This window comes from Mytilus californianus, unplaced genomic scaffold, assembly GCF_021869535.1.
Source record: "Mytilus californianus isolate M0D057914Y unplaced genomic scaffold, xbMytCali1.0.p SCAF_1, whole genome shotgun sequence".
Taxonomy (NCBI): Eukaryota; Metazoa; Mollusca; class Bivalvia; order Mytilida; family Mytilidae; genus Mytilus; species Mytilus californianus.
Window position 1 is genome coordinate 21597849 of NW_026262581.1, and position 15000 is coordinate 21612848.

A 15000-nucleotide genomic window follows, 5' to 3' on the forward strand; every position below is an offset into this window, starting at 1 on the left:
ATAACCTTTCATTATCTCATGTAGATTAGATATGTATGTGTATAGATAGCTAAATTAGTGCATATCCTTAAGATCACAAATTGCCCAGTATTTACAGGTTGATTATTACATACATATGATTTTTTTGGCATTTTGCATAACTCTTGCAGAAATGTTTTTTTTTATAGCATGCTCTTTTGAATGGTAAGCTATAATTTGTTGTTTTAACAAAAGTTGATAACATTAAATATATTGGTTTTCAACTCAACTTGCTGAGAAGCCCAGTTTTATCTACTGTGGGTATATGATGAGACTATTTCAAGCTTCATGGCATACCAGGGGTATGTATGGTAAGGTTAAGAAATTATGATGAAATATATGACAAGGTTGCTGCTTCAATCATAACTATCTGCAACTAATCAGATGTTGATTTTTTCATAGATGGCATTTAAACTGCAGTCATAAATGCCACAGATATGTGTCAAATCTACTTATCTCCCCATGAAATAGCTAATCTTTATAGCTTTTTGAATATTTTGTGTATAAAAAATTTATGATAGGAATGTATTTCTGTTATTCAAAATATATGATAGGGAATGCATTTTTGTTATTCAAAATTTATGCTAGGGAATGCATTTCTGTTATTCAAAATATATGCTAGGGAATGCATTTCTGTTATTCAAAATTTATGCTAGGGAATGCATTTCTGTTATTCAAAATTTATGCTAGGGAATGCATTTCTGTTATTCAAAATTTATGCTAGGGAATGCATTTCTGTTATTCAAAATATATGCTAGGGAATGCATTTCTGTTATTCAAAATTTATGCTAGGGAATGCATTTCTGTTATTCAAAATTTATGCTAGGGAATGCATTTCTGTTATTCAAAATATATGCTAGGGAATGCATTTCTGTTATTCAAAATATATGAAAAGGTTGGGGTACTAGATGTCTCAGCTGATCACCCCTACTACAATAGGATAGAAGTGCCCCTCCCCAAGGGGAAAATCTTAACATACACTCTGGCAGTTCTTACCATATGAGACATGAAAAGTACAAAAGGAAAGGATTGAAATAGTTTTTGAGATGGAAATATGATTACACCGGTAAACAGTAATATGGAGAAAAAATATGTTGGTAAGATTTCAAAGTTTGCAAATGTTTACTTTTACCTACAGATTACCATGATGTAGAAGTAGAGTTCCATATAGAAGGAAGACCAATAGTCAAAAGAAGTGTACCAGTGTTTGACTGTAGAGTTCACGATAGGTTGGTTAATATACCTCTTTCTTTCTGCTGTTTTTTTTCACCCAGTTTATAAAAATAAGGAGATGAGGTATTATTACCAATGAGACAACTATCCACCAAAGTTCAAATATAGTGGATGTAATTCACCCAGTTTATAAAAATAAAGAGGTGAGGTATGATTGCCAATGAGACAACTATCCACCAAAGTTCAAATAAAGTGGATGTAAGCAATTAAAGGCAACTGTTGTTACAGGGGAAGTCAGAAAAAAACATGTAAACTCATTCACTTGATAAATACTCAAAACCTTTAGTTGTAACTTTATGTAGATTGTAATTGAAGCTTTTATAAATTGTTTACTGATGATATCAAAACTTCTCCATAAAAATGGTTGCTGTCTGTGATTCATACCTGTCAACTTGTCAAAATCTCCATTAGGGTATTAAGTATTAAAGGATCTGATGTATATCTTAAACATGTCACAAATGTATTAAATCTAATACTCTATGGTTTTGATTGATGATGTGTGTGCAATAATGCCTTTCAGCTCCTTTGAATTAGGCTTTTGGGTATTGAGTTTATATAAATGAAGATTTCAAAAGTAATGCAAAACCATCTCTGCAGAGAAATCTCCATGAAACAGGAAAGTTGACAGGTCTGCTGAGAATTTTATTTAAACCAAGAAAAACACTAAAATAAAATTAACCACTTGAGAAAAAAATATAAATTTCTTCTGCTGTAATTGTTAATTTCAGCATTTGGTTAATTACTTTACTGCGGACTTCATTTATTTTTCACGGGTCTCAATTTTCGTTAATTGAGGAAATAAGGTATTTTCTTCGATATTTTGATTTCGTGTTTTTGCCAAAGTCTCCATACAAGCCTATTGAAAATTTGTACTCAGTTGGACATTTAAATTTATAGTTCACCTTTAACCTCAAAATCAACAAAAAATGGTATCCCACAAATAATCATTAAAATGTTTAATGTTTACTGTGCGTATTGTTATGCGTTTACTTTTCTACATTGGCTAGAGGTATAGGGGGAGGGTTGAGATCTCATAAACAAGTTTAACCCCGCCGCATTTTTGCGCCTGTCCCAAGTCAGGAGCCTCTAGCCTTTGTTAGTCTTGTATTATTTTTAATTTTAGTTTCTTGTGTATAATTTGGAGTTTAGTATGGCGTTCATTATCACTGAACTAGTATATATATTTGTTTAGGGGCCAGCTGAAGGATGCCTCCGGGTGCGGGAATTTCTCGCTGCATTGAAGACCTGTTGGTGACCTTCTGCTGTTGTCTGTTCTATGGTCGGGTTGTTGTCTCTTTGACACATTCCCCATTTCCATTCTCAATTTTATAGTAGTTCTATTGTAGACTTCAAATATAATGACAAACCCTACTTTATAATTTTGTATTCAATTTTCTAACTCAAAAATGTTTGCTAAATATCATTAAAACTGTATTTCAGCTGTACAGACTGTGCCAAGTCTAACTTCTCCTGTATGTGGCAGTACCAGGATAATACATGTATCAGTACAACAACAAACAATGCACGACAGGTAACCAGTTTTTGTGTATGCAGTTTTCACGAAATTAAACTTTTGACTTACAACTCTGAATATCAGTCTCATAAAAATTCCTTAAATTGATAGGACTTAGGCCCCTTTTCAGGAAAATTTCACTTGCCTGACAACATTTTTATTTGCCAGGTCTGTAGGGATTGTGGTTATTCATGGAGGCTCTGTATGCTTTCATTATGTACATTTCAAACATAAAGAAAAATTTTAACAAATTGTAAATAGATAATGCAACAATGCTTCTTTGATGGTATGGAAAAAGGCTTCTAGGAAGGTTTTCAATCAAAAAAAATTTTTTTTTTTCATAACAGCAGCTTTAAAATAGTTCACAACTATGGTGGCTGTTCTAAAAAAAATATTAAATAGGTATATAGATGTTTAATGTAGTTATTATACAGATTCTTTTGTTAAGGCCACACCAAATTGAAATTTTTTTGGATCGGCTTGCACCAATTGTAAAAAGAACTACTCAGCCTAGTCTTCGATTGATTTTACTTACATCAACATCTTGTGTACTTTAATGACTGATGTTTATATTTAATCCTTGTTTACCATTACAGACAAATGGTATAACAAATGCAGATGAGTGTCCACGAGTAGAAAGTCCCTCTAGTGTATCAGAAATAGTGGTCCATTCTGGAGAAACTAAACAGATAGCTGTCAGAGTCATTAATCTAAAGGTAAGAAGGTTTTTTTACACAGATAGGTGCATACATAATTAAGTAATAAGGATGGCATTGTAAATATAGCACAATGAAAAGTTACATAGTTTGAGAAAAGGATTTTTTTTAATCTTCTGTACTACAAATTTATGGCTTTTATATTTGTATGAAACAACTGAAAGGTATATTGGATTTAATTCAATTGACAATAATTGGTTTTAACATGTGAACACTTTTTATCTGTCAAGACACTTACTTCATATTTTGTCACCCGTGATAACTAAAAAACAATCTGTCCAAGGGCGATAACTACAAATAAATTTTTTAGTTGTTGCCCTTGGACAGATAAAATATGTGCAACACAAGGTACATTAGAACTCTGTCATTTTAATCCAATACCTTGAATTACTAGTGCAGGTATGATGTATGCAGCTTAGCAAGACAACTTGTGAAACTTTTTGTTTTTTTTTTTATTTCAGACTGAACAGAGAGATAACATACATTGTAGTTTCCAGTATCTTGCTGTGTCAATGGTTGTCCCTGGCAGTATATCATCTTCTTCATTGACCTGTGATCCTGTTCAGGTATATTTTGATATGAACCTTTTATGAAAGGTTGAAACCCAGATGAATAGAATTTCTTACCAAAAGATATGGCTATAAAATCTTGAAAATCTGGATTTTACTGAATATAGAAGAAAAGAAAATTAATGCTTCTTTGCTAATAAAATCGTGCTTGATTTTTAAAAAGAGAAGACAAATGCTGACATTGTAGTAATAAAAAGTGACAAAACTACACCATGCAAATGGGACCTGACCCGCTACAGAATTATATATTTGTGAAGTTTTCTCAAACTTGATCAGTTCAGTTAAATTAAAGATATCAACAAACATGTTAATAAGAGCTATTTGGTAATACAGCTTAATCTAAGTGACTTTACCGTAGATTAATATAAGTTGTACATGATCAAATTTTAATTACAACAACATTGTTTTTAAAAGCTCTTGATATCATTGAAACAATAAGGACTTGGTGGAAGTGTTTGGAATAAAAATAGACTAAGGGAATGAGCAAATACCTTGGTGTCTTGAAAAAATAAAAAAATGAAGAAATACCTTGATATTTTTTGAGAATAATGCTTATCATACTAAGTGCTTACTACTATAAGTGAAATTTAACAAAGGGGTAAATGATCGAAAACATAAAAATTAACACAATAAGACATTATAATAGATTCAGAAAAGATAATAGCTCCATATTGAGAAATGAGTTTTCAGGAAAAAAATTATGCCATATTGGCTTTCAGGTCTATTGTCACAACTTGTTAGCACATGTAAACAAAGAGCTTTAACTTGTATATTTCAGTTTAACTTCAGTGCTACAGACAGTCCATCATTGATTGCTGATTTCAAGATTACATGGGGACAAAATAACTATGTTTTAGATAATCCAAATGGAATCTCAGGTATAGATACATAAATAATTTGTTGTTTGAATTAAACTAGAAATATGCAGTCATTTCAGTATACTAGTATGCTGTCATTTCGGGACCTTTTATAGCTGACTGTGCGGTATGGGCTTTGCTCATTGTTGAAGGCTGTACGGTGACCTATAGTTGTTAATTTCTGTGTCATTTGGTCTCTTGTGAAGAGTTGTCTCATTGGCAATCATACCACATCTTCTTTTTTATATTTTATACTAATATGCATTATAAAACAGTCAGGTTTTTTTTTATGGCAAACTGTAAAATAAACAACTATTTTTTTTAATACTATATTTGTTTATGGATGTAGATTTATACTAGAATAAGATATGAATTGAATTTTGTAGCATCATTTTTCAATTATTTGTTACTATAGATTATTTTTCAGTTGGATAATTTTTTAATGTTAAGATTAGTCCCTAGGTTTTTGCAGCCATTTAGATACCTTGCATCACAACATTTCCATTGGAAACAATCCCATTGTTTTGCCTTTGCTTCCTTTCAGTATATATTTGTATATTTTCCTTTGTATTAATAACTTGTTCATTAAAGAAATATTGTTTTTACTTTAAGTGAGAATATTCAAGTGTCCATTACTAGTGACCAACTGTGGACAATGCCTCAGTTTGCAACCAGAGTATGAGTGTGGATGGTGTGGCACTTATTGTTCTCTTCAAAAACATTGCAATGCTACGTGGCAGGATAGGTCTGCTGTGTGTCAAAATCCTCTGATACTAAGGGTAAATTATTTTTTATAAATGTACATCTAAACTTTTTAAGTGTGTAATTTACCACTTCAGAATCTAATGCATTCTGGGTAATATTTTCAAAAATGTACACCAAAATGTTGTAATTGGTTAAAAAAGTCTAAACAATAGAAATTCAACCAATGACGTGACACTATTATCATTTTTGGGTAGGAATAATGAGATTACCCATAGTCCTTTAGGTTCAGAAACGGCAAATAGTGCATATATTTTAAGTTTGCTTTTTTGTTAGTTGAACCATGAATTTTGTATAAGCTTTTGTTGATATACACAAACTGATTGTCAAACATGTTTCTATACTATCATCCTGCTCCACTTTTTGATTGGCAATTAATAATTTGTAAGAGTGATGAGTCCACATGATATAAATCATTAAAAACGATATGTATTTTCAGTTCTCTCCATCAGTGGGGCCTATAGAAGGAAAAACCAATGTGTCAATCAGTGGAATTAATCTTGGTAAGACAGCTACTGATATACAATCAGGAGTGACTGTCGCAGGAGTAAGATGTACAGTACTACCAGATCATTATCAGCCTTCTTTCATGTAAGTTTGAGATACAAAAGTATTTGTTCACATTTATTCTATTTCTCCAAGAGACCAGGTGTTAGATTTTATAAGCTGTTTGGTCAAATTTTTCTCTACATTTAATTACACTGTATAGACTCTTACAATACACATCCTGCAGGGTTAATTAGTACTCGTTTTACACTTATATTGTTTTGGATGAAAAACCTTTAATATGGTAAAATTAATTTGTAACTGACAATATTTATGCCCCCGCAGTAGCGGAGGGGGCATTAAGTTTTACTCTTGTCCTTCTGTACGTACATCCGTACGTCCCAAAGTTGGTTTCCGTTCTCTAACTTTAGTTTGCCTCAACCAAATGTTATGAAACTTATACACAATGCTTATTAACACAAAACACAGATCAAGTTTGAATTATGGTGGTGTCACTTTAACCATTCTAGAATTATGCCCCTTTACAAATGGAAAAATTGCTGAATTTTTTCGTTTCCGTTCTCTAACTTAAATTTGCCTCAACCAAATTTTATGAAACTTATACACATTACTTATTACCACAAAACTCAGATCAAGTTCAAATTTGGGTAGGGTCACTTTTACAGTTCTTCAATTATGTCCGTTTATAATTTTATATGATATGCAAGCGGGGGCATCATCCGAGTCCCATAGACACATTCCACATTTATTTTTACTGTCACAACATATCAAGTTATTTTTATTTTGTTTATCTTTGCAGGTTTAAGTGTGAAACTGAGCCTTCAGGAAAAGCTGGTAGCGGTCCAATTAAAGTGACCGTAGGGAAAACCTACACAGCCATATCAGATAACAACTTTACATTTGTGGTAAGATTATCTCCCTTTTCATTGTGGGGAATAATTCTGTTTTATAATCTAAAAAGATTTGGGGTAGTTTTATTGCTCATACACCTAAAAAATGAAATAACATGAGTCATTGGTCGGATTGATTACAGTTGTTTAGGACGTTGTCAGACAATTACATTGCTATTGTTTATGCTTTTGAAGGTTATACAGCAAATTCAAAAAGTTAAGCATGTATTAATTATTGTGAATCACTGAATGCTGGTAAAAATGTGAGATCTAATTCATACAATCGCTAACATTTTGTGAATGAAAATCAATACTGAAATAATGAATGGGAGTTTTTATTATTGAAACCTGATACTGTCGCATTTTTCGCATTTATAAAAGCATGGCAATAATGTCTGGATTTACAATACCTGGAATGTATTGATTTCTACAACAGTTAATTATTTGACATTCTAAATTAATTCCCATTGATGGGAAAACCTTTTTTGAGACCTGTGAGTTTATTACTTGAATTTTAATAACCAATTCAAATTAAAAAATCTTTGAATATATAATATATACCAGAGAAATATATATACTATATATACTACATGTCTCTGTATATAATTTTAGTTTGGAATATTTATAGGTTTCATAACGAGTGAGAATGGGATATCGCTTGATATCAACTCGAGTTATTTAATTTCAATATAATAATAAACAAGCCTTCGGCGAGTTTATTATCACTATTTAAATTAAATAACGAGAGTTGATATCAAGTGATATCCTATTCTCACAAGTTGTCAAATCTGTTTCTCTTATGGTCAACGCTCTCTTTGTGTTTAATTAAAAATTCCGCGAATCGTTGATCTAGTCTTTTGCACATTCCAGTATGATGTCATATGTCCTTTTCTGGTGTCAAACTTTAACATCAGACATTTTAAGACTTTTTGTACACTTCAGAATGTAATAAAATTTGACAAATAGAAGATTGTCATGTGAAAAGTGTGAGTGTTTTGTATATTATTGAAGAAATCACATATGTCCGTTGCCATGGACGAAATGTACATCGTCGTAACCATTGAAAGTCATCAATGACCTAACAAATAGCCAAGGGAAATGCTGTAATATCGTCTTATGATGCTGGATAAGCCAATTAGATTAACACAGATTTTCTTATCGCTTTTTCGTATCACACTGCATGGAGTGTGATACGAGAAATATCTATTCATGCAAGAAATAGATAACAGGCCACAACCAAAAGAGAAATAATATGTACTTTTAGTTTGGAATATATAATATGTACTTTTAGTTTGGAATATATAATATGTACTTTTAGTTTGGAATATATAATATGTACTTTTAGTTTGGAATATATATTATGTACCTTTAGTTTGGAATATATAATATGTACTTTTAGTTTGGAAAATATTGATGATGTTGCCCATGACTTCTGATATCCACAAACTTAAAAAACAAAAAAAGGTTATTAAAGTTAAACCAAGTTAATTTGTCTTCTGTTTGTTTGGGTTTTTTCTTTTTCTTTTTCGTTGTTTTTTTTTTGTGAGGGCGGTGAATGTGCAACCAAATAATATTTGCTGAATGTGATGTTATATTACAATTTGTAGTAAATTTATACTGAAGTAATTTTATTAGATTGGAAAATTAACCTTTGAATAGTAAAATTCTTGCAATCTGATAGTCTTGAATAAGAGGGACGAAAGATACCAGAGGGTCAATCAAACTCATTGATCGAAAACAAACTGACAACGCCATGGCCAAAAATAAAAAGACAAACAGACAAATAATAGTAAAGATGACACAACATAGAAAACCAAAGACTAAGCAACACGAACCCCATCAAAAACTGGGGGTGATCTCAGGTGCTCAGGAAGGGTAAGCAGATCCTGCTCCACATGTGGCACCCGTCGTGTTGCTTATGTTATTACAAATCCGGTAAATAGTCTAATTCGGTAAGTCACATTCATGAAAAGGGAGGGTATTGTAGTTACGACATAATGAACATATCCGATATCATCTGTGAAACGGTTGAACTTGATTTATCAACAGGAGCCTCAAGTTCTATTCTTAACACCAAGAGAGGGACCTCGGTCAGGTGGGACCATGATCACCATCGGTGGAACAGATCTAAATGCTGGGACTAGTGTTACTGTCAATGTGGGTGGCAGTCCATGTGAGGTTGACCAGTAAGTTGGCAATAAAAGGAAATCGAGGGTTAGGGTCAGTGATATCAACCTACATATAGATATACAACAAATATAACAAGATGTCTTTACTACAGAATACAATGAAGAATATTAGAAAATGTCTAGAATGTTTGACATCACAATATTATTACAGATCAGATGTTTAAGTGTTAATTCATTTATTTTTCATGTATATCAATTTTTCTGGATATTTGATTTGTTTGTTTTGCAAAAGTCTACATACAAGCACATAGAAAATTTGTACTATGTTGGAACATTTAAACTCCCGGTTTATCTTTATCTACAAAATCCACTAAAATTGATACCAACCAATAATAATGATTCCACAGTATATATATATGTATATATAACCAGTCTAAAAGGGTACAACATCACCAAAAAATAACAATAAAATGAACAAATGTAACAAAAATATTTCGGATAACAGATATCCTTCATCAGTATGATCACGATGTAAAATGAATCGGAATAGGTTGATAAGATTCATTTTACATCGTGATCATACTGATGAAGGATATCTGTTATCCGAAATATTTATAGTTACATTTGTTCTTTTTATTGTTATTTTTTGGTGATGTTGTACCCTTTTAGACTGGTTATATATTATATTTTGTAGTGTACTGTATCATAATTTTATGATCCATCGCCTCGATAGATTTATCGTTGGCTATTATTCAGTCATTTTATATATGTATATATACATTCAATCAAAATATCATATTTTGAAGATGAATGCATTCTGGTTTTCCTTTATTCTTCTGTAAATTTATTTCATATTTTGAAGTTGCTACAAATAAAAGCTTGTTGATATTTTGTACCAAACTTCTTCTGGGAGTTCTGGTGTGTGTTATGTTGTATTAAGCAGTTTCTCAAAGCAGTTTCTCAAAATATGACTTGATGTCTCTAAAATATTCAAATGAAGTCTGAAGTTTAAGAATGTTATATTTTTAATTTTGTTCGTTTAAAAATGCAAAACAACAAGAAAGTTTTTACATTAAATTGTATCTAAACATGAAACCCTGTTCATCTAAAGCAAATTTATTTGTGCTTTTTATTTTCCCATTAAAAGTATTTAAGCTAAACCAGTAAAATGTCGCTAATGACCACAACTATATTTTGATGTTTTTTTCAGCGTATCTATGAACACACTGTCATGCTTGACATCTGCTCAAACTGGTAATGATGAAGCAGAAATAGAAGTCAGTTTTGGAGGATTTAAAAGACTGATGACCCCTAAGTTTACATATAAGGAAGACCCTGAAATCCAGGATGTAACTCCAAAGAAAAGTATCTTAAGGTCAGTATTTTAAAATTTGGATATTGTATATGTATATGTTGTCAGAGTTAAGGTGGTACATAACACTACAGGGAGATAACTCTGTAAAAATCAGCTGAATGTTTTAATTACGTTCTATTCTTAAGGAAATATTAAGCTTCTGAATGATCAAAATTGGTGTTTGTTAAACTGCTATATATCCAATGAAATTTTTCCGACTAAGTGTGGGGTTCAAGTTTTTTTTAATTTTTATATTTTTGTCAAAGGGTCAAAGTAAATATTTTGTCAAAATTTTGTGAAAATTAAATGAGCCAATTTAAATTTAGTCAAGGTGTTTGGTACCACCTCAATAAAATTTAATTTACAAGTGTCCATAGTAGGTTTTCCATTCACATGTCAAAATTTTTATTTAAATTCAACTTTTTCCAATCTGTTTCACCTGGAAAAATTATGCTTGTTATGGTAACATTTCCAAAAAAAGATTGAATGTTAATATGTGGTGTATATAAACTATTGAGTTCTCAAACTTGGTAGTGTAGTTCTAAATGGCAGTGTTCTGTACATATCAACAGTGACCACTGAGATGTCGACTGAAAAAAAATTGATGAAATCATATACTTAAAAGAAGAATTATTACTTTTAAGTGAATAAATAATTTGTTTTCAATGAAGTAGGAAAGACAAACAAGTTGATTGATCCTTGAACAGAAATTTTGATACATTTGAATCATTCCAAGGCTTTTACACACACACAATTTATGAATTCAGATTGGACCTGATTAAGGAAAACTATCAAATACACAATAATATAAATTGGAGATAACCTTAATATTGTTGATTTTCAGAAACCTTGAATGAACTTGAAATCAATGAAAATAAGCATTTAATTAGAATTTGAGTTTTTTACTTGCACTAATTGGAAGTCACATTGAGTGTTTTTATGATTTACAAGTAATGCAAGAAGTTTATATTGTAATGAGTGTTTTTATGATTTACAAGTAATGCAAGAAGTTTATATTGTAATGAGTGTTTTTATGATTTACAAGCAATGCAAGAAGTTTATATTGTAATGAGTGTTTTTATGATTTACAAGTAATGCAAGAAGTTTATATTGTAATGAGTGTTTTTATGATTTACAAGTAATGCAAGAAGTTTATATTGTAAATATTTTTGAAACACAGGTATTATTCTCAAAAATAAAATTGCTGCATTTTTGAGTTAGTATTTTTCATTTTTCAGTGGAGGGATAAAGATAGATGTTATGGGATCCAGACTGAATATAGTACAGAAAGCTGAATTCTTTGTAGAAGTAGGCAACCAGAAGATCACATCTGTATGTATATAAATATTGTCAAAATATTACTACAGAGGGCCATTAAAGGGAAAACAAATTTATACCAATTAATTAGGTTCACAGAAAATTAGGGAGTAATCTGGTCCGGCAGTAATAATATAAGTAGTTTCCCATTTCATGAAGGTGTCTGGACAGGGGCCCTTAACTGGCTGTCATGAACAAGTTCTCGTTTTAAAGAGGTGTCTAGAGTGGGTCCTGAACTTACTGTTATGAAAAGTTGCCTCCATTTTATAGGGGTGTCTGTTTGATTGTAATATGAATTCTTTGGTGATGTATCAGCATATGTACTATGGCAGTTCATTACTACATGTAGAATAGTAATTTTTCTGGAAATGGGGTTTGACAATTATAATAGTGCGAAAGAGGGTTTGAAAATTATTATATTGCTAAATGAAATACAGGTAAACCAATCTACAGGGTTTTTGATATAGATATGTTTGAGGTTGGACTCTAGATTAGGATGAATGTGGGGACTCTGAAATTTGCGAAATTTATGAAAAATGCTAGATTTTGAAGCTGTGGTTGCAAACATAACACAGATTTGTAATACTGAAGAGTCAGAAGTTGTTTTGATGTTTTTAAAAATGCAAAAAAATGCAACAGTTTCAAGTGTGCAATAATAAAAAATGGCATTCATAATTTTAGTGTTGATTTTCCTTCATAAAATGTTTGCAATAAGATTTTGTATTTTTGCCAGTAACTGTTGTCAAGGGTTAGCAAAAATACAGGCACACATTAATTTCTGAAGTCACAGTAATAGCTCTTGAACATTATATGGCTGCTTTTGGAATTCAAATATTTTTTTTTTTGAAAAGAAAAAAACATCAGGCATACCTTTCCTTATGATACTTGCAAGAGATATTCTTCAAATTCAAATTAAATGTCTGATCTACTTATTAACAATGAAACTTCTCTTATATGAATCATAAGATAGAATAGCTTTTAAACATGGAATTTATTTTATTTTACAGGTGTGTGTTGGTAAAAATATAGGAGTGGCCCACTGGTTAACATGTCGAACTCCTCCTCTCTCCTTTCCTGGGGAGAATATTACTCATACAAGCCCTAAGGACATACATTATGGATTTAACTTAGATGGTGTTACAGCTTACCGTAACTTATCTCTCACAAAGGGACCCATGGAATACTACCCTGATCCCCAAATTCATGATTTTAGACAAGAGGATCAAGAATTGAAGTACAAAAAAGAGGAACCACTTATTATAAAGGTATTGTGAAGAGTGCAATTTTTAAAGGGGTTTATTTTGTAATATTGTTACCAGTCCATATTTTGTTCCTTCCAAACATACCCTCATTTTTCAGTGGCCCTACAAATTTCCAATCCTTCATCATGGCCTACCCCTACCTTGTATCATTAAGAATTAATGTCCTGAACATGCATGAAGTATTTGCCAGTGGACTAAAAGCAAATCATAGATTAATAGTGTCTTAACTGTATATATTGAAAAATCGTCTTGATTGAAAAATGTCAAATTATTACTGCCTAGGAATGATCTTATAGATAAAGTTATCTTCTCAGGACAAAAAGTTGCATAACTAATTAAAGTATAAATGTTTTCAGGGTAATTTCAATGGTATTCAGCAGTTAGTTATTCGAGATGTTAAAGTGTTCGTTGGTATGACAGTATGTGGAGATATAGTATCAACAGACTACAGTCTGAACTGTACACCTCCTGCTAAACCCAAGGAGGTGGATTCTGATGGAAATGCTCAAGTTTTTGTGAGTTTTCAATTTATTTTTTCAGTTTCAGGTTACTGTGGATTAGTTGTGGGATACCTACTTTTGTGGATCTTTTGGGTATAGGTAAACTACGAATTTAAGGATGTTCGTTCCTCTTGTTTTTTAATGTTTGCCAGATATTAGGAATCCTCTGGTTTTATCCATTTAATGCTTTTAAAAAATTTTGCCCGCTAACCCCTACTTTTCTTTTCATAATTTTATTACATATAGTTTAAAAAGCTATATTTGAAAATCTTATAAAATCCTTGTTATTTTTTCATAGTTCTTGAAAGAAAAAAGGTGCCAATGTAAAATGTATGAAAAATTGAGTGAGAATCACTTCCCACCAAATTTCCAATGACTTATATCTCGAAATCAAGCACACGGACCCTTCATTTTTTTCTGCTTTTTTAGGTCCTTTATTTAAATTCTTTCAATTGATAACAGTCTTTTAAGAAGCTTGTTATTTTGAAACAGAGTAGCGAACATCCTTAAATCTTTAACGACGTACACTTTTACTAAAGGTTTGTTTACAGACTTTGTCAAATCAACAAAATCAAATATCCACAAATATACAAGTTTTCCTCAATCCATGAAACAAATGAACCTACAGTAAATCGCTTTCTTAAGTTCTTGGCTAATTTTAACTTTTTCCAATTGGTACAATTATATGAAGTACATTTGCTCTCAATTTTTCAAAATTGGGAAATCAACTTTTCCTATTGTCCTTATGATTTTAATGTTGTGATGTCGCAAATAAAGGCAACCATATCTGATACCATTTCACAGATAATAACAATCTTTTGCAGATAATATAGAAGAACATTAAGTTTCTCTACATTTTGTTTAAAAACCCTTTAAAACTGTGTTTTGACATTTAGTTCAAATTTCGTATTTCCGTATTTTTCATTTTTTCTTCATTAATCTTTTTCTGAAAAAAATGATTTTGTGATATATGCAAAGTTAAAGACATTCCCTTCCAGTTAAAGAATTGGATATTTTTTTCTTAAACAGGTTGAGTTTGGTAACTACCAAAGGATGATAGGTTATGTGAGTTACTTTGAACCAGAAAATGGAGACAAGCCAATAGCGATGGGTATCATTTTGGGAGTGGTAATCCCCATCATAGCCATTATTCTGTTGTTAGCCTTCTGTATCATTAAACGGCAGAGGAAAAATGGACCAACAAAGAATGCCATCCCTGATATGTTAAAGGATTACGATACCGTTAAGGAAGAAGAGGACATTGGCTTGCTTTCTGTTAAAGCTGATCTGAACGGACAAATTCCTAATAATGGTAACTATTGATTAAATTGATATGGTTTTTCGGGGGAGTTATTATTAAAAACAGGGGAGTA

The 15000-nt window shown here is 31.4% G+C and overlaps 1 protein-coding gene across 3 annotated transcripts in view; it reads left to right on the forward strand.

Annotated features, from left to right (window-relative positions):
* Window positions 1-15000, forward strand: part of LOC127700677 (plexin-A4-like) — a 62046-nt gene that overhangs the window by 36519 nt on the left and 10527 nt on the right. For all 3 annotated transcript variants that reach the window (XM_052204272.1, XM_052204261.1, XM_052204282.1), the window contains 14 exons: window positions 1157-1247; window positions 2692-2782; window positions 3361-3480; window positions 3942-4046; window positions 4828-4927; window positions 5519-5685; window positions 6108-6259; window positions 6975-7080; window positions 9115-9251; window positions 10405-10569; window positions 11787-11880; window positions 12873-13130; window positions 13484-13642; window positions 14657-14939. In XM_052204272.1, coding sequence (XP_052060232.1) covers window positions 1157-1247; window positions 2692-2782; window positions 3361-3480; window positions 3942-4046; window positions 4828-4927; window positions 5519-5685; window positions 6108-6259; window positions 6975-7080; window positions 9115-9251; window positions 10405-10569; window positions 11787-11880; window positions 12873-13130; window positions 13484-13642; window positions 14657-14939 — 2028 coding nt within the window. The remainder of the gene's footprint in view (window positions 1-1156; window positions 1248-2691; window positions 2783-3360; window positions 3481-3941; window positions 4047-4827; window positions 4928-5518; window positions 5686-6107; window positions 6260-6974; window positions 7081-9114; window positions 9252-10404; window positions 10570-11786; window positions 11881-12872; window positions 13131-13483; window positions 13643-14656; window positions 14940-15000) is intronic.